The 25369-nt window shown below is 40.4% G+C and overlaps 1 protein-coding gene across 20 annotated transcripts in view; it reads right to left on the bottom strand.

Annotated features, from left to right (window-relative positions):
• MLLT10 (MLLT10 histone lysine methyltransferase DOT1L cofactor) overlaps positions 1–25369 on the bottom strand; it is a 230032-nt gene that overhangs the window by 33241 nt on the left and 171422 nt on the right. For 11 of the 20 annotated variants that reach the window (XM_062210551.1, XM_062210549.1, XM_062210562.1 and 8 more), the window contains 2 exons: positions 20178–20225; positions 2515–2637 (listed from right to left, as the gene is read on the bottom strand). The exons of 4 other annotated variants lie outside the window; for them this stretch is intronic. In XM_062210551.1, the coding sequence (XP_062066535.1) occupies positions 2515–2637; positions 20178–20225 (171 nt within the window). The remainder of the gene's footprint in view (positions 1–2514; positions 2638–20177; positions 20226–25369) is intronic. 5 more of the 20 variants (XM_062210556.1, XM_062210564.1, XM_062210558.1 and 2 more) reach the window with 2 other exon arrangements.

Here is a 25369-nt window from a genome sequence, read left to right as displayed (position 1 = left end):
CACAACACAGAAAAGGAAATAAAAGTGGAATAGGACTAGACTTCAAATTCAGAGGTAAGAAAGAGGCTCAAGAAATTGGTGGGACCCAGCTGTAGGAATACATGCAATTGGATTCTAGAGAGATTTGGGAAAGAGAATAAACCAGACTTTGAAATTGACTGTACTGTGCATATCAGAAGGGGTGAAGCTGAAGGGAAGAGGGAGAACTAAATCACGACAATGATTTGGACGACTAGATGGTGGTATCATGCACTTCCAGGAACACAGAAAATGGAACACTCTGAGGCTGGAGCTGTGTCACAGTCCATTAAACCTCTGCCTACAGTGCCTGCATCCCATATGGGTGTTCAGTGCTAATCCTAGCTACTCTACTTTCAATCCAGCTCACTGCTATTGAGCCTAGGAACGCAAGTGCTTCCCACATGGGAAGAAGCTCCTGGCTCCTGGATTCAGTCTGGCCCAGCTCTGGCTGATGCAGCCATCTGGGGAGCAAATCAGCGGATGGAAGCTCTCTCTGTCTCATGCTCTCTTCAATTCTGCCTTGCAACAAATAATAGATCATAAAAAAAAGAACACTTAATGAAAAGGTTTTCAGTAGCACTATGGCAAAGCCAGAAGGGAAAAATAAGGAAGTAGAAACTCTTCATTCAAGAAAAGAGAACAGGAAGAGAAGAAGGAAGAAAAATGAGCATGAGGAAACTTAGAGTTACTAGGAAGAAAATAAAGTTATCTTAGTTTTCCAAAAATTGGGAAACCATGACCATACACTAATAACAAACAACAACAATAACAAAAACACATGGAGAAGGAGAGACTCTTTGAGGGAAAAGGAAAAGAGATGAGAGTATTTAAAAACCAACATTTTGCAACCAGGAGTGATTTTGCCCCACATGGTAAATTTGACAATGCCTAGCTGTGTTTTCACTTGACAAAACTGGGAGTGCCACTGGCATCCAGTGGGTAGAGAGAGGGATGCTGTCGCACGTCTTAATATGCACGGAATAGTCTCTACAAAAAAGAATTATTATCAGGCTCTGGGGAGAGTGAGAAGGAAGATCATGAGAACTTGGTTTTTTTTTGTTGTTGTTGTTGTTTTTTTTTTGGGACAGGTAGAGTGGACAGTGAGAGAGAGAGACAGAGAGAAAGGTCTTCCTTTTTGCCATTGGTTCACCCTCCAATGACCGCCGCGGCTGGCACGCTGCGGCCGGCGCACCACGCTGATCCGAAGCCAGGAGCCAGGCGCTTATCCTGGTCTCCCATGGGGTGCAGGGCCCAAGCACTTGGGCCATCCTCCACTGCACTCCCTGGCCACAGCAGAGAGCTGGCCTGGAAGAGGGGCAACCGGGACAGAATCCAGCGCCCCGACCGGGAGTAGAACCCAGTGTGCTGGCGCCGCAAGGCAGAGGATTAGCCTATTGAGCCACGGCACCGGCCAGAACTTGGTATTTTAACAGGCGAAAAGCAAAAAAAGTGAACCTAAGTGAGCTATGATAAAAATTTTTTTAAAAAGTTTAGAGAACAATAGCACCAAAAGGCAACAAAAATTAGTAGTTTATATCAACAGTTCAATTTATTCTAAAAACATGATTGAATCATAATTAATAAAAGTACCTACAATCTTCTGGAAGGAAACAGAAGAAATGAGACATTTTTAAAGGCCTTACAACTATAACTGAGGCTTCTATAACTTTTCTATAACTATAATTTCTCCAGATAAAAAGATGATTTCTCATACAGCAAGTACAGTCATTCTACACACATGTGAGAACTCATTGTTTTCCAGACATTATTCTAAGCCCCTGTGAGGTCTCTGCCTTTAAGAAGCTTAGTGGAAATCAGATAATTAGAAAAATCTGTGATGAATACTATTGGTGAGATAGCCTTTGGGGCTGTTAAGTGCAGAAAAGGGGGTATCTGACCCAGACTTCAAGTGAGGCAGAGTGGAAGTCAAAGAAACTTACTAAAAGAGTTGGTGCCTGGAAAGTTAACTTCTTTCTTTTTTTAAGGTTTATTTATTTGAAAGGCAGAGTGAGAGAGAGAGAGAGAAAGAGAAGAGAGAGAGAGAGAAAACGAGCAGAGAGATCTTCCATCAGCCGGTTCAATCCCCAAATGGCAGCAATGACTAGGGATGGGCCAGATCGAAGCTAGGAGCCCCATTTCTTCCATGTCTCCCATGTGGTTGCAGGGACACAAGGACATGGGCCATCCTCACCTGCTTTCACTTAGGAAAGCATTAGCAGGGAGCTGGATCAGAAGTGGAACAGCTGGGACTTGAACCAGAGTCTTTGTGGGATGCAGGCATTGCAGGCCAAGGTTTAACCCACTGTACCACAGTGCTGGTCCCAAAATCTAACTTCTAAAGGAAACACAGAAGTAAAAGTTAGTTTGGGAACGCATCATATAATGAGTATCAGAGCTTACAAATTCTAAGGTCTTCCATCCATAAATGAGAGAGAAGATAAGCAAGCAAGGACCAGAATCAAGAAGAACATTAAAATTTAAAATGTTACAAACCTAGAGAAGCGGCCGGTGCTGTGGCGTAGTAGGTTAAGCCTCCGCCTGTGGCACCAGCATCCCATATAGGTACTGGTTCAAGTCCCGGCTGCTCCACTTCCCATCCGGCTCCCTGCTGATGGCCTGGGAAAGCAGTGAAAGATACCCAAATCTTGGGCCTCTGTACCCACCTGGGAGACCCAGAGGAAGCTCCTGGTTACTGGCTTCGGATTGGCCCAGCTCCAGCTACTACAGCCATTTGAGTGATACAGTAGATGGAAGATTCTCTCTCTCCCTCTCTCTCCCTTTCTCTGTCTGTAATTCTGCCTCTCAAATAAATAAATCTTTAAAAAGCCTAGAGAAAATGGGGGAGTCACTGAAAAATTACAAGAAATCTGGCATGACGCTGTGTTTAAGAAAGACGTCAATCACAAACAGTAGGTTGAAAAGATATTAAGGTGCTGCTGTGATCATATTGATCAGCACAAAAAAGGATTAAACTAAAAAACAGTAGTAATGAGACATAATAAAGGAAAAATTCATAGCACTTCACTGACTAATTAGACCTGAAAAATAAAAATGAGGAGAAGAGTAAAAAAGTACTCTTTATCACCAGTAAATGAGAGTGGTAATACCCTTCAATGAATCAGCAGTAGCATCTAAGAGCAGTCAGTTATTTGTTGCTGTGCACAGGTAACTGTGCTACCAAATTAATTCAGTGAGGTTAATATTGCTCCCATTCGAATGCATGAACAAGCAGAAGTTTAAAGAAATTTGGGATTCAAACCTATAGCTGTTTTATTTTATAACTGAAACCACTTCCTAATACGAGTATGAGGTTCTAGATGATCATCAGGGGCTTTGAGACATCTGAAAGACATCGAATTCCTACAGTCAATAGAATAAGCTGGAAGCTCAGCACAAAAATCAGACGTTGAAATACTCTCGGAGTTAGAAGCACACTAAGTAAACTAAGAAGACTAAAATGAATTGCTGTTGCCTATACGGTGGCTCCAAATTTTAACAGGCTGCTCCTATTTATAAATTTGGAAATTTCAGATTTAAAAATCTAGATTCCTAATTTCCTTGAAAAACTGAAAATCTGCCAACATTGGATACTATATTCTGAAATAGCAATATTCTGTCTGGAGCTTTGGACAGGACATAGATGCTATAATCGGCCACAGTTCCCACTGCTCCTCACTGTGACACTCACCTCTTTATTGATTTATGTTACCTACTGGGCCCCTATAAGCATTTAATTTACAACTTCTGATATGGACATTGGGCAAAGCCAGGAACAAAAATGAGATCACCCAGGGAAAGTTCTCAGCATGATCAAGAGAAGAGGACTAAAGACAGGACCCTAGAAAATACTACCATTTAAAGCACAGACGAAGAAAAACAGGCTACAAAGGGTAACATAGTAAACTAAGTAACAGAAATCCTAGAAACAACTACAAGAATTTCAAAGGAAAAGGTCAAACAACTCTACTGGTCATTTAAGATAAGGCCACAAAAAAAAAAAAAAAAAAAAGAGTCACCAAATGTGGCAATAAATCTTGGCAAGACAACTCTTTTAAGAAGTTTCACTGTGAAGGACAGAAAAGAGACAGCATATTAATGAAGTAAATATTTATAAATTGAACATTCCAAAGGAAAGGCATATAGCTGAATAAAAACACATAAAGTCTGCTTACAATATAGCTCATTCAACAAATATTTAGTAATTTTTCTATTATTAAAACAGCACTGCAGATAACAAAACAACAGAAAAGAATTCTACCTTTAAAGAACTTAGGGTCTCACAGCTAAAGCGAGTTTAGCTATGAAGATACAGGAGAGAAATACAAGGTACCCTAACAAGTACATTATATAAAATAAAGGACTAATCAAAGGAAGATTCAGGTGAAGAGCTAGAGAAACAAGAAACTGGGGGCTAGTGTTGTGGGACAGTGGGTAAAGCCACTTCTTATAATGATGTCACCCCACATAGTGAAGCTGATTAGAATCCAGGCTGCTCCACAACCAATTCAGCTCTCTACAAATGCACTTGGGAAAGCAGCAGCACATCACCCAAATATCTGAGCCCCTGCTAAACACATAGCAGACCAGGAAGGAATTCAGGACTCCTGGTCTCAGTCTGGCCCAGCACTGGCATTTGCAGTAATTTGGGAAGTCAAACAGCAGATGAAAGACTTCTTTCTTTCTCTTCCTCTCTTTCTTTCTCTCTCTCTCTCTCTGTAAATCTGCCTTTTTTTATAAACATTCTTTTTTTTTTTTTAAAGGCTTATTTATTTATTTCAAAGGTAGGGTTGGTTACAGAGAGGAAAAGAGACCCAAGTGGCCACAACAACCAGAGCTGGGTTGATCCAAAGACAGGAGCCAGGAGCTTCTTCCAGGTCTCCCAAATGCATGCAGGGGCCCAGGCACTTGGACCATCTTCTACTACTTTCCCAGGCCATGAGAAGGGAGCTGGATGGGACGTGAAACAGCCAGGACTAGAACAGGTGCCCACAGGGAATGCAGGCACTATAGGCAGAGGCTTAAACTACTACGTCACAAAGCCAGCCCTTTCCTCTCATTTTAAGGCAGAAGGACTTAACCGTGGGAATCTATTTTTGGAAATGAAGACAACTGATTTCCCATAACTACCTTGAACCTCAGGTATAATTTACAGAGCATGAACAGTTTACTTAGACCCCTATATATTTCTTAACAAGGCAAATAATGCTCCTTAATGTATCTGTATATGCTTTTATTCAACTTCACTCTTTTTACATCTTTTTCAAATCATATACTATTATAATCCAAAGTAAAGTGACATTCACTGGAATATATAGAACTAAATCTGGTAACACACAAGTTTGAAGAAAATAAACTTAATCGTTGAGGATACAGAGTAGAAATATAACAGGGCTGATGCTGTGGCGCAAGAAGTTAAGCCACTAACTACAGTACTGGCATCCCATACAGGTGCCGGTTCAAGTCCTGGCTGCTCCACTTCCAATCCAGCTCCATGCTAATGCACCTGGGAAAGCAGCAGAAGATGGCCCAAGTGCTGGGGTCACTGCACCCATATGGTAGAACCAGATGAAGCTCTTGGCTCCTGGCTTCGGCCTGGCCATTGCAGCCATGTGAGGAGAGAACCAGCAGATGGAAGACCTCTCTCTACCTCTGCCTCTCCCTTTCTGTAATTCTGCCTTTCAAATAAATTAATAAATCTTTTTTTTTTTTGACAGGCAGAGTTACACAGTGAGAGAGAGACAGAGAAAGAGTTATAGACAGTGAGAGAGAGAGAGACAGAGAGAAAGGTCTTCCTTCCGTTGGTTCACTCCCCTAATGGCCGCACGGCCAGTGCTGTGCTGATCGGAAGCCAGGAGCCGGGTGCTTCCTCCTGGTCTCCCATGAGGGTGCAAGGCCCAAGCACTGGGGCCATCCTCTGCTACCCTCCCGGGCCACAACAGAGAGCTGGACTGGAAGAGGAGCAACTGGGACTAGAACCTGGTGCCCCAACCGGGACTAGAACCCGGGGTGCCGGCACCACAGGCAGAGGATTAGCCAAGTGAGTGGTGCCGGCGGAGGATTAGCCAAGTGAGCCACGGTGCCAGCCAATAAATCTTTAAAAAAAAAAGAGAGAGAGAGAGAACAGGGGCTGGCGCTATGGCCTAAAGGGATAAGCCAAAACCTGCAATGTCGGAATCCCATGCAGGTGCCAGTTAAGAGTCCCAGCTGCTCTACTTCCAATCTAGCTCCCTGCTAATAAGCCTAGGAAAAGCAGTGAAAGATGACCCAAATCCTTGGGCCCCTGCACCCTCACAAGAGACCAGATGAAGCTCCTGGCTCCTGGCTTCCTCCTGGCCCAGCCCTGGCTGTTGTGACCTTTTAGGGGGTGAATCAGCGGATAGATGATCTCTCTCTCTCTGTCTGCCTCTCCGCCTCTTTCTGTAATTCTGCCTTTCAAATAAATAAACAAATCTTTAAAACAGAGGGAAAGAGAACAGAAATAAAGATACAGAATGATATGGAAGTGGCAATGACATATGGATTCACTCACTCCTTCATTCATCCATCCATATCTACCAAACAAATATACTGTGAGTAACTACTAAGAATCAGGCACTGTAGTAGGAGCAGGGAATAAAGTAGGGAAAAGACAGGTAAGATTGCTGCTGTCCTGGAATTTAAAATGTAATTAGGAAGGCAAACAATAAACCAAATACATGAATGTAAACTCTAATCATGTACTATGCTAGAAAACCGAAAGATACCATGATAAATTAGGAACCAATAAAGACATATCTGAAGAAATACATTATAGATTCCAAAACGGTGGAAGTTATACATGTTAACTGAACAGATTAACAGTTCTGGGCCAGGCAGAAGCCTGGAGGCTGGAACTCCATCCAGGTCTCCCACTTGGGTGGCAGCAGCCCAATACTTGCACCATCCTCTGCTACCTTCCAAGGTGCATCAGCAGGGAGCCAAACTACAAGCAGAGCAGATGGGATTAGAACTGGCACTCATAACTGGTGTCACAGGCAGTGGCCAAACCCACCGTGCCATAATATAGCTCCTATGCTGTACTTCTATATTCTACGCCCTGGTGCCTCCTTCCCATCATTGCTCTTGTGCTTTGGAGTCTTTATCAAGCAAAATGAATGTCACTGTGATACTGCAATGATTGATCAGATAACCAAGATTGCTACTAAATAACACACAAGCAGGCAGTGTGGACAGCATGGCTATATGGGACAAAAAGATACCCAGTAAGGATAGAACAAGACAATGCACAACTTAATCATGCTATATAAAGAAGCAAGCAACTTAAAATTTATGTATTGTTTCATTAATTTTGCATTTAATATTTTCAGATCACAGCTGACAATGTTGGTGACACAAACTGAAACCATGGAGGCAGCAGTGTTGGCATAGCAGATTAAGCTGCCTACAATGCCAGCATCCCATATTATTGCAAAATTCAGACCTGGCTGCTCTATCTCAGGATCCAGTTCCCTGCTAATATGCCTGGGACAGCAGCCGAAGATAGTCTGAGTGCCTGGATCCCTGTCACCCACACAGGAGACCCAGATGGAGTTCTGGGCTCCTGGCTTCAGTCTGAATTAGCCCAGGAAGTTGTGGCCTTTTGGGGAGAGAACCAGAAGGTGGAAGACCTCTTTGTCTGTAAGTCTTAGAAATAAATAAAGTTTAAAAATGAAATAAATTTTAAAAACAGAAAAAAGCAGAAACATGGATAAGAGAGAACTATGGTATATATTTTTTGTATTTCACTAAAAAATCTTATAAGATGCTGTAATATCATTTTATTGATTACGTAGAGTTGCATGCTTGGTTTCATTTTGTAATATTCTATAAAACTCATGTGCAATCTATACCGGTACAAAATACCAGATGCCAAAGATACTACAAAGAAAACAGACCACTCCCTCTTTCATGAAGCTCAAAGATGAAGGAGACAAACATTAATCATACAAATAATTCATGCTATGATGAAAAAAACAGAATGTGCTATGACAGAATATGAGATTTTCCGGCCGGCGCCGTGGCTTAACAGGCTAATCCTCCGCCTTACGGCGCCGGCACACCGGGTTCTAGTCCCGGTTGGGGTGCCGGATTCTATCCCGGTTGTTCCTCTTCCAGGCCAGCTCTCTGCTATGGCCCAGGAAGGCAGTGGAGGATGGCCCAAGTCCTTGGGCCCTGCACCTGCATGGGAGACCAGGAGAAGCACCTGGCTCCTGGCTTCAAATCAGCACAATGCGCCGGCCGCAGCGGCCATTGGAGGGTGAACCAACGGCAAAGGAAGACCTTTCTCTCTGTCTCTCTCTCACTATCCACTCTGCCTGTCAAAAAAAAAAAAAAAAAAGAATATGAGATTTTCAGTATAAAATAGGCTTTTTGCAAGGAAGGCCTAAACTAAACTAAATTGAAGCAAGTCAGAGAGATAATTTGTGTGTCTTTACCTGCCCTTTTCCACTTCTTTTCCAAATAGCACCCTATTTTCTATTAGGGAAGTAACCCTCAAACATTTCATATACTGTGCTCATGGAGTGAACATGTGATCTTAACAAAGAAAATCTAACTGTTCCTCCTAAGAATTTAAACATTGAATATGCACTCAAAATGCTTGAAAACTGTCAGACCTGAATTCGTCTAATGGTTGTAGTATTAGGAACCTGCTAATTTAGTTCTTGCTTATCTAACCATTCAAACTATTCCTATTTGTATTATTCCACAGGATTCAGACAGGATTTTTACCATTAATTCTCGAAATGACAGCTCATCTCCAAATTCAGGGGAGGGGGATTTAAATTTTACAGAACTGACTTGTCGGGCTTATATACAATAAACCCACCATTATAGTGCAGTGTTGTGAGTTAAGCCAATGCTAGTACACTGTTGCTGGCCATCCATTTTGGAGTGCCAGGTCAAGTCTTGGATACTCTACTTCCATTCCAGCTTCCTAATGCATCTGGGAAAGCATAAGATGGCCCAAACACACAGGACCCTATCAGCCAAGTGGAAAACCAGAATGGAGTTCCAGGCTCCCAGCTTTGTCCTGGCTATTGCTGCCATTTGGGGAAAAAAAAAAACACATGAGGGAAAATCGATCTCTTTCTCCCTTTTAAATCAATCAATCAATCTTTAAAAAAGACAGTTTCTGGCTCCTGGCTTTGAACTGACACAGACCTGACTATTACAGCCATTTGGGAAGTAAACCAGCCTCTGTGGCTCTACTTTTGAAATAAATAAATTTATAAAGAAAGAAAGACTTTGGATAAAGCAAACGGCCAGCTCATGCAGAGTCTTACAGACCAATAAACAATATTTTAATTTCATCCTAATGGAAAGACATTAAAGAGTTTAAATCATAGGGTGAGCATTCAGCACAGTGGTTAAGATACCAATGAGATGCAAGATACCATGTCAGAATACCTGGTTTGGGGCCAGATACAGTAGGTTTAGCCACCACTTGCAATGCTGGCATCCCAAAAGGGAGTGACAGTTTGAATCCTGGCTGCTCTGCTTTCAATCCAGCTCCCTGCTTATGTGCCTGGGAAAACAACAGATGATGACCCAAATACTGGGACCCTACCACTCACATGGAAGAACTAAATGGATTTCCAGGCTTGTTCTCTCTCTCTCCCCAATCCTCCATCCCTCTCTGTAATTCTGCCTCTCAAATAAATAAATCTCAAGGGGTGGGGGGGAAATACCTGGGTTTGGGTCCCATCTCCACTTCCAATTCCAGCTACCTACAATGTGTACACAGAAGGCAGAAGATGATGGCTCAAGTACTTGGGTCCCTGCCACCCATGTGGATTGAGTTCTGGGCTTCTGGCTTTGGCCTGGCCTGGCCCAGTCCCAACTGTTACGAACTTTGGGGAGTGAACTAGCAGATGAAGATCTTTTTCTCCCCTTTAAATTAAATGGGAAAAAAAATAACTAAAAAATGAATAAAATGGGAAATTGACATGACTAGAATTATATCTATTTTAAAAATTATTTACTTGTATTCATTTGAGAGGCAGAAACACAGAAACGGATGGATGGGCTGCCAGTTCCCATTCACTGGTTCATCCTTCAAATGACCACAGTTAGAGCTTGGCCAAAGCTGAAGCTGGGAGCCTACAGCGCAATCCAAGTCTCTCATGCAGGTGGCAGGGACACAACTACTTAAGCCATCACTTGCTGCCTCTCAAGGGGCACATTAGCAGAAAGCTAGAATCATGAACAGAGCCAGGACATGAATGCAGGCACTCTGCTATGGGATGCAGGCATCTTAACCACTAGGCTGGAATTATGTTTTTATAAGATCACTTGGCTGCAGTATGGACAATGCCTTGAAAGACAATAGAAGAATGTAATCAGATAACTTATATAGCTATCACAATACTTAAATAAAAAGATTCTTATTGACTAAAACTTGGTGAGAATTATGAAGAAAAGCAAAGATTCAAGGAATTTCAACACTAAATTAGGACAAAGATAAGTCACAGGAACAATAAAAAAAAACAGTTAAAACACAAGGACAATCAAGTTAAGTATTAATATTACAAAAGCAAGAAAACAGAAGAAAAATTTAAAAAGAAGTCACTTCTAATAAGAATTGCTGAACATAAGCAGATCTACTAAAAGGTCACCTAACATGAGGATGGGAAAATATTGACTGATTTGGCAACATAAAAGCCATTTCTGGCCTGAGTGAAATGGCAATTACACAACCCAGTACCATGTGGTTTGAAAAATAAATCACTGGAGGAATTTCTGTTTCTAGCAATAAAGCAGACTAGATTATGTAAAACCTTTTAATTAAAGTTACTTAAAAGGGGCTAGCTGTGGCACAGCAAGTTCGGCAGGTACTTGCAACACTGGCATCCCAGATCAGAGTGCAAGATCCAGTGCCAGATACTATGTTTCTGATCCAGCTTCCTACTGATGCACAGGGAAACAAGCAGATAATGGCCCACCTACCTGGGCCCCTAATACCTATGTGGAAGACCTGGATGGAGTTCCTGGTTCCTGGCTTCAGCTAGGCCCAACTCTGGCCACTACAGCCATTCCGTGAGTGAATCAGTGAACAAAAAGCAAGCATGCTCACACACACACTCTCTCACTGTCCAAGTCTTCCTGTTATTCTCTCAAATAAATAAATCTTTAAAAAAATTATAGTTACCTAAAAATGAAAAATACTTATGATTCAAAGAATCTCAGAGAAATCCCTAAGGGTCAAAAATGAAGAGGAACCTTGAAAACTTAAGCTTGAACATAAGGAATCAGCCCACTCATTAATGCATGAACTTTGGTTTTTAACGTCCACAAGGAAATAAGATGAGACCTAGGGCCTTTAATGTGGGAAAGGCTGAAAACGGATGAGATTTTGCTAATATAGCTGAGGCATTCAAAGGGTTTACTCTTCTACCAAAAACAAGTAGACCATTAACACCACACACCACCCCCAGCTACAAATACATGCAAATGCTCTCCCCCACCCCCAAGGAAATCACATGCACTAATGACAAAAACCAAGCACAACAGTATAGGGAGAAAATGAGGATGCTTGTCCCATTTGGCCTATACTCTGTATATGGAATAAAGGGGAGAAAAGATTATGGAGAAATAGGAAAAAAAATTTCTTCAACATGGCAGAAAGTAAAAGTTACCCAGAAAAGTATACTGGTCTTGTAAAGTAATTTAAATGTCAGATGAGGTTGTTATCATGCATCTACAATGATATGAATTCTACATATTTGGTGTGACTTTCTCTTTAGAAACACTTAGCTCAGATGCAATGCAAAAGTATGGGTAGTCAGGTTAATTAAGTAGAGTACTTCAACTAAGAAGAGATGAGACAAACCTAAATTAATACCAATCATAAGCCCAAATGATTAACATCATGAAATACATTACACAGTGATTTATTTCTTAAGGAATTAAAAGGAACACTGGGGGAGGTGGGGCAACTAAAATGAAAACATAATATTATTAGATGTGGTAATTATTAAACAATCTGGAATTCTTAATATTTTTCTGTTTTAAATAAAAACATAAAATAATGAAACATTCAATTTTAGAAAATGGAGACAATGAAAATACTCTTCTTGAAACTTTAATATAACTATCATGAGAATTTTAACATTTTATTTGATAAGTATTCATTTTTATATTTCTGACTCAAAAAAATATGAGCATAATGAAAACAAGAAACATGCAATAAGAAGGTGACAATCCTTTACCATGTATATATATCTTATGCCTAATGTACAGACGATTTCATGTTCTGGTTTTTGTGTCCTAGAAATATAACACAGATTTCCAAATTTAGCTATATAAACTTCTAAAATATCACTGCTGATTAAAGGCAGAAGATGCCGTAAAGAAATATGAATGCATGGGGCAGGTTGTTTGACACAGAGGTTGAAACAGCTCGGGATAGTCACACCTCCATATTGAAGTTCTATAGTTCAGTGCATGGCTCCATTCTCAAAGTTTCCAGCTAATGTGTACAAATCCTGGGAGGCAGCAGGTGATGGTTCAAGTACTTAAGTCCCTCCCAATCATGAAATTAATTGAGTTCTTTGGCCTGGATGGGCTCCAGCTATTGCAGGCAATGGGAAGTAAACTAGCAGATGGCAAATCTGTCTCTGTTTTTCAAATAAATACGTAAAATTCTTTCTTGGGGTCGGTATTGTGGAATAGTGAATAAAGCCACTGCCTGCGACGTGACATTCCATATGGTCCTCCACTTTGAGTTTCAGTTACCCCACTTGGGATCCCACTCCCTACTAATGGCCTGAGAAAAGCAGCAGAAGATGGCCCAAGTACTTAAGCCCTGTCACCCATGTGGGAGACTTGTTTGAAGCCCTTGGCTCCTGGCTTTGGCTTAGCCAGATTCTGGCCAGTGCAGCCATCTGGGGAGTGAACCACTGAATGGAAGATAGATCTCACCCTGCACCCCCCCCCCCCCCCGCTCCATAACTCTAATTTTCAAGTAAATATATAATCTCTAAAAAAGTTTTTCTTAAACCAAGAAATACAATTTTCACATTCTGAGTACTTCTTTTTTCTGTTTTAATAATAGCTCTTTAAGTCTGGCCTTGTCAGGTTTTGTGTACTTCCTTATGACAGAAGTCACTTTTCCTGTTAAGTCATTTTGGATTTCTCTCCTTAAAAGACAATTCAATATTAACCGCTCATACTTTAGAATTTTCTCCTTTTTCTGTAACATTTTAAAATTTTCCTATATTGTGCCTAGATGAGGAATTTTCTTTCAGTCTTACCTTTGGCATTCTATTGGATGTTTCAACCAAGATCTCTATTTTTAAAATGAATCTTATCTCTATTTCTTTGAATTACTTCCTCCTCTCCATTTTTACTCATTGCCTTCTGGGGCTCCTGTTATATGGATTCTACATTTATTCTCCATATTCCAAGTTTTACTTTATATGTGTATACATATACACACATGCAAGTATTCATGCACACAATCTTGGTTCATTTCCTTCTTTGTAGAATTTCCTTCATTTGATTTACCCATTATTTTATTATTTGGGTGTATCCACTGTATTTATTCTATTTATTGTGCTCTTTTTAATATTTATTTATTCTAAAGTCAGAGTTACAGAGATAAAAGGAGAGGGAGAAAGAGAGAGAGAGAGAGAAAGTTTTCTATCAGATGGTTCATTCCCTAATTGGCTGCAACAGCCGGAGTTGCGCTGATCCAAAGCCAGGAGCCAGGAGCTTATTCCCACGTGGTGCTGGGGCCCAAGGACTTGAGCCATCTTCCACTGCTTTCCCAAGCCATAGCAGAGAGCTGGATGGGAAGTGCAACAGCTGGGTCTTGAACTGGTGCCCTTATGGGATGCTGGTAATTCGGGCCAGGACATTAACCCACTGTACCACAGCACCGGCCCCTGTTATGTATTTTAATTAATACATTTCTTTGTATCTAAAATTTCACTTCTTTTTAATATTCTATTTCATATTACTGTTATCTGTCCTCATATACTGTATTATGTCTATTATGTTGATTTGTTTTCTCTCTATAACTTTTTTGGGATTCATCTGAGAGGAAAATCAGATTTTCTGTTATTTCTAAAATAAATTAGTTTTTTTGTTTAAGACAGAAATTCCTTTCTGTATAACCATTCCTGCTGAACTATTTTCAAATTATTTATTATTTGTTTATTTACTGAAAGGCAGAGTGGCAGAAAGAAGAAAAGGAGAAAGAAAAAGAGTTGGGGGAAGGATGTGGGAAGAGCAGAGAGAGAATAGGACGGAGGAATGAAGCCAGGGAGGGAGAGAAAGTGCCAACAACAGCCAGAGCTATGCTACGCCGAAGTCAGAAGCCCAAAATTGCATCCAGGTCTCTCAAGTACTTGAGTTCTCATTCACTGTCTTCCTGATTACATTAGCAGGAAGCTGGATCAGAAAAAGAAGAACCTGGACTTAAAACTGGCACTACAATGTAGGATACAGGCATACCAAGTGGCAGCATAAACACTGTGCCACCATGCCACTCTGTTACACATTGTGAATGAAAAATATTTGTTGCTCCTAATATAATATGCATGACAGAAAACAAACTCCAAGTAACAGAATTCCAAATAACTACCTGGTATTACATAAATATACTATTCTGTCAGAAATGGAGATATACAAACACACAGATCCTTAAAAGAGAAACACAGCAAAACAGCCCACCAATAAGACATGATGTGTATCTCCAGATTTAATTAACATGATTGGGAAATAGTTTTCTACAAACCAGACTACACGTTAACATGAAAGGGCGCCTGGAACAGACAGCAGTTAGCAGTGCCTTGGTTCAAGCCTTGGCTCTATTTCCAATTCCAGCTCTCTGCTGATGCACACCCTCAGAAGCAGAGGGTGATGGATCAGGTGCTTTGGTCTTTTGCTCACAAGGGAGACCAATGGGGCTCCTGGTTTTAGACTGCCCAGCCTGGCTATTGTATGTATTTGGAGAGGTTCTTGTTCTTTCTCTCTCCCTCTCTCTCAACCTTAAAAATAACTACAAATAAGCATATTGTTAAAAAAAAAGTTATCAGGATGGAAGTCACCTTTAAATATAATCTACAATCATTCTGATGTCAAATTCACTGATGAAGCACTTTCCAATTATGATTTGTTTTCCCAAAAAAGATTATCTTAAGGAAGAGTAAGACAAACAACATCTGACATTCTTGACAGTTAAATTTTTATCATAAGGCTGGCGCTGTGGCTTAACAGGCTAATCCTCCGCCTTGCGGCGCCAGCACACCAGGTTCTAGTCCCGGTAAGGGCGCCGGATTCTATCCTGGTTGCCCCTCTTCCAGGCCAGCTCTCTGCTATGGCCCGGGAAGGCAGTGGAGGATGGCCCAAGTGCTTGGGCCCTGCACCCGCATGGGAGACCAGGAGAAGCGCCTGGCTCCTGGCTTCGGATCAGCACAGTGCGCCAGCCGCAGTGGCCATTGGAGGGTGAACCAACGGCAAAAAGGAAGACCTTTCTCTCTGTCTCTCTCTCTCTCTCTCACTATCCACTCTGTCAAAAAAAAAAAAAAAAAAAACTTATCATAAATGCTTATATGACATTCTTTTTTTATTTTTTTGACAGAGTTAGACAGTGAGAGAGAGAAAGAGAGAGAGAGACAGACAGAGAGAAAAGTCTTCCTTTTCTATTGGTTCACCCCCTCAAATGGCCGCTAAAGCCAGCATGCTGCGGAAGGCACACTGCGCCGATCCGAAGCCAGGAGCCTCCTCCTGGTCTCCCATGCGAGTGCAGGGCCCAAGGACTTGGGCCATCCTCCACTGCACTCCCGGGCCACAGCAGAGAGCTGACTGGAAGAGGAGCAACCAGGACAGAAACGGTGCCCCAACCAGGACTAGAACCCAGGGTGCCGGCGCCACAGGCAGAGGATTAGCCAAGTGAGCCGTGGCACCGGCCTGTGACATTCTTCTTTACCTTAACTTCTAAGATACCAGTTTAAGTCAATGTACCAGATAATGTTAGGTATAGTGACAAAAACAAAGGTTACTATAATGCACTAGGTAAAAGATAAAGATCTAAATCAACATAGTAGCCATGAGGCAGAAGAAATATAAAAGTCATTACTAGAAAGTTTCACATTCATTAATTAGAAATGGGGGACAGTGCAGCCCAGGCATCCCATATGGGGGCCAGTTTGTGTCCCGTCGCTCCTCTTGCAATCCAACTCTCTGCTATGGCCTGGGAAAGCAGAAGAAGGCCCAAGTCCTTGGGTCCCTGCACCCACATAGGAAACCTGGAAGAAACTCCTGGCTCCTGGCTTTGGATCAGCTCAGCTCTGGCCATTGTGGCCATTTGGAGAGTGAACCAGAGGATGGAAGACCTTTCTCTCTCTCTCTCTCCCTCCCTCTTCTGTAGCTCTACCTTTCAAATAAATAAAATCTTATCTCTCTCTCTCTCTCTCTCTCTCTATATATATATATATATATATGGAAATGGGAGTGGTTGTGACTAATTCAGTAAGAGGTAGGCAGAGCACAGGATGAAAGCAAAAAAAAAAATATATTCTAACTCAAAGAGGTATTTCAGATAAAGAATATAAGAAAGAAGAGAGAATTACAAAAGGAAATAACTGTAGCTCATAAGTTTAATCCTCAAATATAAGAGTAATAAATAAGGATGCTTTTAATCACTGAAGCACTATTCTGAAATATACTGAAAAGAAAATACTTTTGCAAACACATTCAAGTTACCACAAATATCTGAAAGAAATAATTGATCTTTTTAAAATTTCTGGTAATTTAAACATACATTAATACAAAATATACTGAAATATACTGAAAAGAAAATACTTTTGCAAACACATTCAAGTTACCACAAATATCTGAAAGAAATAATTGATCTTTTTAAAATTTCTAGTAATTTAAACATACATTAATACAAAATACCGAATGCTTCATTGCTAGCCTCTGTATATTCCCTCAAACATAATTTTTCTACGTGTTCAACTTTTCTCTTCCCATCTGTTCCAGATTTTAGTCCATCAATATTACTCTTTTGAAGCTTAGCACTTTTTTTTTTTTTTTTTTTGAGAGGCAGAGTGGACAGTGAGAGAGAGAGACAGAGAGAAAGGTCTTCCTTTTGTCGTTGGTTCACCCTCCAATGGCCGCCGTGGTTGGCGCGCTGGGGCCGGCGCACCGCGCTGATCCAATGGCAGGAGCCAGGGGCTTATCCTGGTCTCCCATGGGGTGCAGGGCCCAAGTACTTGGGCCATCCTCCACTGCACTCCCTGGCCACAGCAGAGAGCTGGCCTGGAAGAGGGGCAACCGGGACAGGACCGGTGCCCGGACCAGGACTAGAACCCGGTGTGCTGGCGCCGCAAGGCAGAGGATTAGCCTAGTGAGCCGCGGCGCCGGCCGAAACTTAACACTTTATCTCTCTAGTGTCTTTCTTTACACCTGTCAAGACTTCCATATTTTAAAATAAACCTGATCCAACCTCTTTTGTCTTCTCAAGAAACATTTATCAGCAGTGACCACCTCAGAGTTTCAGTTATTATCCATATATGAATTTGTTCCAATTTTATTTCATGCTCAATATATCTGCATGCTAAATTAACTGAACACAACTACCAGTTCTTCTTGAATAAAGTATCTCATCAGTCTGACATTCATCCTCATTAAGGCCCTTAGTAAATCTGTATTGACAAGAATAACTTTATTTGGTTTCTCCATTCAGCATCAGAACTTTTAAATTTTATATGCTAGTTCTAGATGAACCTTCCTAATGAACAGATTTTATCATGGCTGTTTGCAACTCAAATATCAACAATTTTCACTTTCAACTCCTTGGCCTAACAGCCAAGTTTATTAATTTTTCAGAAATCTCATATCAAATATCAACATCACTACCACATTATACAGCCAATGTGTTTTCACTTTTGTGACACTGCTTTTGCTAACCGTATAGTTGAGACTGGGAATTCAGCTCTAATTGATATCTCCAAATACCTAAATTTTATACAATCTTTAAGCACCAGATCAAATGTTACATTTTCTGGACATCTCATTCCATCAGTTCAAAGTAGTTTTCCCAAACCTTGAACTCCTATTATATTGTATAATATAATATAATGTAATATATTGCATAAGTAATAACTAACTCTTTTAACTATTGTTAATATACATACTCCTATTCCTTTAGATTCTGTGGTCCCCCAATAGTATGATCCATTTGTAGCACATACTTATCTTTCCAAAACAAACAAGTATCTCACATATAGAAAAACATTAACTATATGCTAAATATACTTGTCAAATGAAAAAAAAAAAAACAAAGCACCTGGGAGAGGCATTTGTGAAACACCTGCATCACATGTTGAAAAGCCTGAGATCAAGTCTCAGCTCTGCTCCTGATTCAAGCTTCACATTGATATGCACGCTGGGTGATATCACTCAGGTGATAGCTGAATACTTAAGTACCCTTCCAATCCTACTGGATTGAGTTAACAGTTCCTGGCAGTTGTGGGCATCTGGGGAATAGACCAGCAGTTGGGTGGTACTCTCTCTCTCCTTCCCTCCCTCCCTCTCTCTCGCTCACTCTTTCTCCCTCTCTCTCCCTCTGCCTTTCAAATAAAGAAATAAGTTTTTGAAAAAATAATGTGGCTGGATTTGTGGCGAACCAGGTTAAGCCAGCCATATCAGAGGACAAGTTTGATTCCTGGCTGATCCACACTCCTTTGCAGTCAGTGATGATGGCCCAAACACTTGGGCCGGTCTCTTCTTTTCTTTGTGAAAGACATGATGGAGTTTCTGGCTCTTGCATTACCCTGCCCAAGACCTGATGATTGTGGGCATTTGTGGAGTGAACTAGCAGATGAAAGTTATGCCTATCTGGGGCCAGCACTGTGGAATAGTGGGTAAAGCCACTGCCTGCAGTGCTGGCATCCCATATGGGCGCCGGTTCTAGTTCCAGCTGCTTCTGATCCAGCTCTCTACTATGGCCAGGGAAATCGGTGGAGGATGGCCAAGTCCTTGAGACCTGCACCCACAAGGGAGACCCGGAAGAAGCTCCTGGCTCCTGGCTTTGGATCAGCACAGCTCCGGACATTGAGGCCAACTGGGAAGTGAACCAGTGAATACAAGGCTTCTTTCCCTCTGTGTAACTGGTTTTTTAAGATTTATTTATTTGCAAGTCAGAGATACACAGAGAGAGGAGAGGCAGAGAGAGAGGTCTACCATCTGATGGTTCACTCCCCAATTGGCCGCAACGGCCAGAGCTGCGCCAGGAGCCAGGAGCCTCCTCAAGGTCTCCCATGCAGGTACAGGGGCCCAAGGACTTGGGCCATCTTCCACTGCTTTCCCAGGCCACAGCAGAGAGCTGGATGGGAAGAGGAGCAGCCGGGACTAGAACCCACACCCATATGGGATGCCAGTGATTCAGGCCAGGGCGTTAACCCACTGAGCCACAGCACTGGCCCCTCTAACTTTCAAGTAAATAAATAAATCTTAAAAAAAAAAAAAAAAAGAAAGAAAGAAAAGAAAAGAAAAAAAAATGACTATATGTCTCTGTCTCTCAAGTAAGTAAATAAATCTTAGAAAAAGAAAGCCAATAGTCTTGACAAGAAAAGTTTCATTGTAAGCACTCAGAGGCTACAAACTGACTGTTATTAGCATGTGAAAACTCAAGAGTTTTTGCATGGAAAAGGGGTAAGAAATGCATACCTAATTAGGTAACAGTGTGAAATCCATCTCTATTTCAGAATGCACATACTTACTGCTAACTGATCCAGAAATATTTAAGTGACTCCTTAAAAAGGTAGAGGATATAAATCATAGAAAATGGCTCAGATTCTGTCTCCTCTCAGTGGAAAAAAAAAAGGGGTCAAAGATGTAGAAAGTATTCTTATAAATCAAACACTTGAGCACCTAGATGCTTACAGGAAAACAGGTTTAGGAATTCTAAAATCTATCAACTATATATGACAAATCCAGACAAGCACAACAATAAAAACATCATAACAGAGCTCCTCCCACCAACCATGCAAGAATATGAATAATTCCTTTCAGGACATCATTTTTTATCATTTTAAATCCTGAATACTGTTTAACAGAAGGTTTATAAGCTACTTTAGTATTAACATTATTACCTTTATAACCATGTGCTTAAGACTGGTACATACCTATGAATTTAAGTTCCTGCTTTGTTAGTGTAGAATTGTCATCTCTGTCTAAAGAAAAGACACACTTTAATTTCAGACTTTTAATTACCAGTTTTTAAAAACTACCATGATAGATCAGATGAGGAATTTAGAGGGAAAAAAATCAATAGGATTAATGTAAAAAAAAAAAAAGTTTCTGTAAATTTACAAAGTCATTAACAGCTGTCTAAAGAGATTAATGGCATTTCCACAAAATTAATTGAATAAGTTAACTATTACACTAAATTTCCTAATGCCATATGAACTCTCCGATCAAGACTCTTGAAGTTTCAGTGAGACATTAATAAATTCATTTCACTTTACAGTGGTTAACATGTACATCAAAAATTATGCAGCTGACTCACCAACTAAATGGTAATATATTACTGCGTTCATCACTTAGGAGTCTTTGAAGCCTATTTTCCAGGAACCAATAGTGACAAAATAGCTTGGATGTTTTAAAATGTAGTCTTATTTGTCTTATATGAAGAATAAATCTTTTGCTACTTATTATAAAGTCATACAGTACTAATCAAATTCTTCACTATACTGGTATAATCATAGCCATGCCCAATACTTCATATTGTTTCTTATGTATTCTTTCATCCTCAAACTCATCTTATTTTCTTACCATTTTTCTGATTTAAGAGAGCAATTAGAAGGATTGGTTACTTTCCTTCAGCTACCTCTCTCCATGGTTTGAATTCAATCCTTTACAAGTGTACTTTGCAACCTTTTACTATGAAGCTCAAGATCTACATTGATATTTCGCCCTATTTATCCCTCATCAACATATTCAGCATTCATCTGTATTGGAATAAGTGTAGTTCTAACTTGGTATATTCTGAGATTTGACAACTTACTGTATAAGTGTGCTGAAATATGCCATATAAACATATAAAACACGCTATGCAGGCATATTTCTATTTTTATTGATTTTTATCTATTGAAAAAGTAGAGCAACAGAGAAAGAGATCTTCCACTCACTAGAGTTCACTCTCCAAAAGCCCACAACAGCTGGGGTCAGGATAGGAACTCTATCCTGGTCTCCCATGTGAGTGACAGGGACTCAGCACGTAAGCCATCATCTGCTGCCTCCCATGCATATTAGAAGAAAGTTGGATTAGAAGCAGAGACAAAAATGGAACTCAATCCTAGGCACTTCAATATGGGATGCAGATGTTGCAACCCACTGTACCTCAACACTTGCCCCATAAGTATATTTCTTATCTTTCCTTTCAGTAAGAAGGAAAAGTAAGCCTATTGTATTTAAAAAAAAAATTAGATCTCGGGGCCAGAATTGTGGCATAGCAGGTAGTCACCCGCTGTGATGCCTGTATCCCATGTGGGCACCAGTCTGCCAGTTTGTGTCTCGGATGCTCCAGTTCTGATCCACTTGGCTCCTGGCTTTGGATCGGTCCAGCTCCAGCTGTTGCAGCCATCTGAGGAGTGAACCAGTGGATGGAAGATCGATATATCTCTCTCTCTCTCTCTCGCTCTCTCTCTCACTCACTCAAATAAATAAGTAAATAATTAAAAAATAAATAAATTAGATCTCAAATGACCTAGATCAGTGCTTCTCACAGTGACAACCTGTCCCATCAGTAATATTTCATCATGCACGCACTTGAGGATTATTCATCTTTGTTCTTAGATTCCTATTTAGACTTCCTTGTAATGCAAAGGAGACATGGACACAGATGAAGAACAAAAACCAGTATCCTAAAAGCTAATCCGACAAATACAAGTCGGAATCTGTTCCTCAGGGAAAATGTCCACCTGTAAAATCTTTGATATTCATACTCAAACTTACCCTATAGTAGATACATGAGAATAATCAGTTAACAATACTTAATCTTTTCTGTCAAATGAGATTTGTTTAATAAGTCTATGCATGATAAACAATAAGTACCTTAATTAAAGGGAATTTAAATGTATAATAAATGGGATACAAATATCAACTAGTGAAGTGTACATTTACTCTGGTATTAATGACATAGGCTAAGGAGCAGACATTCAGCACAGTGATTTAAACACCACTTGAGGCATGTGCATTCCCTTATGAGTGCCTATGTTCAAGACGTGGCTCCATTCACTTCTAGTTTCCTTCTAATAGATACCTTAGAAGGCAGCAGGTAATGACTCAAGTACTTAGAACCCTGCCACCGATGTGGGATACCTGGACTGGGTTCTAGTTTCCTGGTTCTGTCCTGGCCTGGCTGTTGTAGGCATCTAGGGATTGAACAAGCAAAATCTTTCCCTCTGCCTTTCAAATAAAATAAAAATTATACTTTAAAAATCAGCTTGAAAACAAAACAAAAAGACATATATTAAGTTGCCTGTCTCCTGTAATCAGATTTCCTGGCCTCCATACTCTATCTTTGTGGAAGCAACGGTGATGGCTTAAGCAATTCAGTTCCTGCCACCCATGTGGGAGACCTGGATGGAGTTGCCCAGCATCTATCAGACTACACTGACTTTTAGCAGCATTTATGGAGTAAACCAGCAGATGGGAGACTGGTCATGCTCCCTTCCCTATCGTTAAATGCCCTATCATAAAAAAAATTAAACATTAAAAAGCATTTCCTGAGCTTTTCCAAAAGTATTTTTTAGAAAGATCAATTAGCGACCAACTGCAAACAAGCCTAAGCCTTCAACTACTTTATTATTTAAAAATAAAATTAAAAGTGAAAAACCCCAAGTCGAACAAATGAAACAATTTTACTGCTGCATCAAAGAACCAAGATACTACACTGAAAGAAACTAAACTGCTAATAAAAAAACTTATTTATCAAAGAAAAACAAATTACCAAGAATACATGAAACTTATTCAAGGATTGTTTAGCAACTAACAAATCATGCATTCAACTCTCATGAAGAGCTTATCAAATGATAAGCTAAATATTGATAAAGAGGAATAAAGCCTAACAGTTACCCTAACAAGGTCTAACAAGGAAGAAAAATGTATAAACAAACAACGTAGAAAGCACTAGATCATTTCCCCCAATAAAAGTTTTCCCTTAAAAACAAAAGGTGGGGAAAGCACTAGATTAAAACTATAACTGAGAAAGAAAGAGGAAAACCAGAATAATGATATGCTACTTTTGAAAAGGCTATAAAACTAATGCTTTCTATACATATTACTTGCTTCAACATTATTAACAATTTAAATACATCGCCTATGTGAAACAGAGAAGTTACATTTCTAGATTAAGATCATGAAATCTGAATTGTTAGTCCAGCTGCCTTGTTCCAAGTCACGATCAAATATTATAAAATGCAAAGCACTTTTGCTTCATGGGAATCTATATCTTGCCTTTCCCAACTGCCTTCCAAAGTTCCCAAAATTTCCAGAGACTTTTATATTATATATTCCTCTTAACTATTCTGTTTACTTTTCCTTATTTGGAAAAATAATTTAACATTATTTCTTCATTTTTTAAGTTTTTAAATTACTCTGATCATATAAAACTCATTTTATGTTGCTTAATTTTATTTTTCTGAATGATGAGGTACTTTCTAAGAAGCAGTTTTCTGTATATTAGTGATATTCTTCATTCCTTACCTGAAAATACTAATTTGTAAAGTTTATGGCATACTTCATACAAATCCAAAAATGTCTAAGATACTGAGAAACATCAAATCAAGATGCATGTTTAAGGTATGATTGCAGGTAAATCTACCACCTGCAGCACTCACATCCCCTGTGGGTATAGGTTCAAGTCCCAGCTGCTCCACTTCAGATACAGATCCCTGCTAATGCACCTGGGAAAGCAGTGGAAGATGGTCCAAGTCTTTGGGCCTCTGCCACTCACATGGTGACCTGGATGAAACTCCTGGCTCCTTATCACCCCAGCTCTGACTGCTGTAGCCATTTGGGGAGTGAACCAGTGAAGAGAAGAGATTCTCTCTCCTTCTCTCCCTTCTTCCTTCCCATCTTCTTTTCCTCCCACACTGTAACTGTACCTTTCAAATAAATAAATCTTTTTTACAAAATGTATACTTAAAACTCAATGCCCAGCATTACTAATATATAGTTCCTTGGTCTTTAATTTTTTCAGAATAAGTTTCAGCAAAATAGCAAAATTTAATTTCTTTCTTTCTTTTTTTTTTTTTTTTTTTTTTTTTTTTGACAGGCAGAGTGGATAGTGAGAGAGAGCGAGAGAGAGAGACAGAGAGAAAGGTCTTCCTTTTCGCCGCTGGTTCACCCTCCAATGGCCACTGCGGCCGGCGCACTGTGCTGATCCGAAGCCAGGAGCCAGGCGCTTCTCCTGGTCTCCCGTGCGGGTGCAGGGCCCAAGCACTTGGGCCATCCTCCACTGCACTCCCGGGACATAGCAGAGAGCTGGCCTGGAAGAGGGGCAACCGGGATAGAATCCGGCACCCCAACCGGGACTAGAACCTGGTGTGCCGGCGCCGCAAGGCAGAGGATTAGCCTGTTAAGCCATGGCGCCGGCCAAAATTTAATTTTATAAAGTTCTATGTAAGATCTTCCTACATGCATCATACTACAGCAGGAGTGAGGAATGTTCAGCCTGTAGGCCATGTAAAGCCTGCAAAATTACTGGGTCTGACTCTGCCAATGAAACTGTGTGCAGGACTCAAAATTTAATGTATCTATAGCAGGCTCATTTTTAATTTGATAATTTTGTATAGACCAGGAATGATATTACACATATCCAAATGGCACTTGGCAGATAAAAGGTTCCTAATTAAAATTATCCAGAATCTCAATTGCCTAATGAAAGAGATTAACGTTTCACAAATCTGAGATAAACATGAATAAGATAAAGAACACAGAAATAAAAACAATTGTATGGAGGAATAACAAAGATAAGACTAGAGAAAAGTATGATAACATCATATATGAGAATGCAAAACTATTAAACAAGAGAGAGGGAGGGTGAGTTAATTCTACCAAAAGGAGTCAGAGGAGCCAGCATTGTGACACAACAAGTTAGGCTGCCACCTTTGATGCTGGCAACCCATATCATAGCCTGTATTCCAGACCCAGCTGGTCTGCTTCAGATCCAGCTTCCTGTTAATGTGGGGAGGAAGGCAGAAGAAGATGGGCCCTGCAACCCATTTTGGAGACAAGGATGGAATTCCAGGCTTTGGCCTGGCCCAGACCAGGCTGCTGCAGTCATTTGTGGAGTGAACCAGCGGACAGAGTA

This window comes from Lepus europaeus, chromosome 14, assembly GCF_033115175.1.
Source record: "Lepus europaeus isolate LE1 chromosome 14, mLepTim1.pri, whole genome shotgun sequence".
In the NCBI taxonomy this organism is placed as follows: Eukaryota; Metazoa; Chordata; class Mammalia; order Lagomorpha; family Leporidae; genus Lepus; species Lepus europaeus.
Note: the sequence above shows the minus strand (reverse complement) of the source record. Positions and strands in the feature narration are given on the sequence as shown.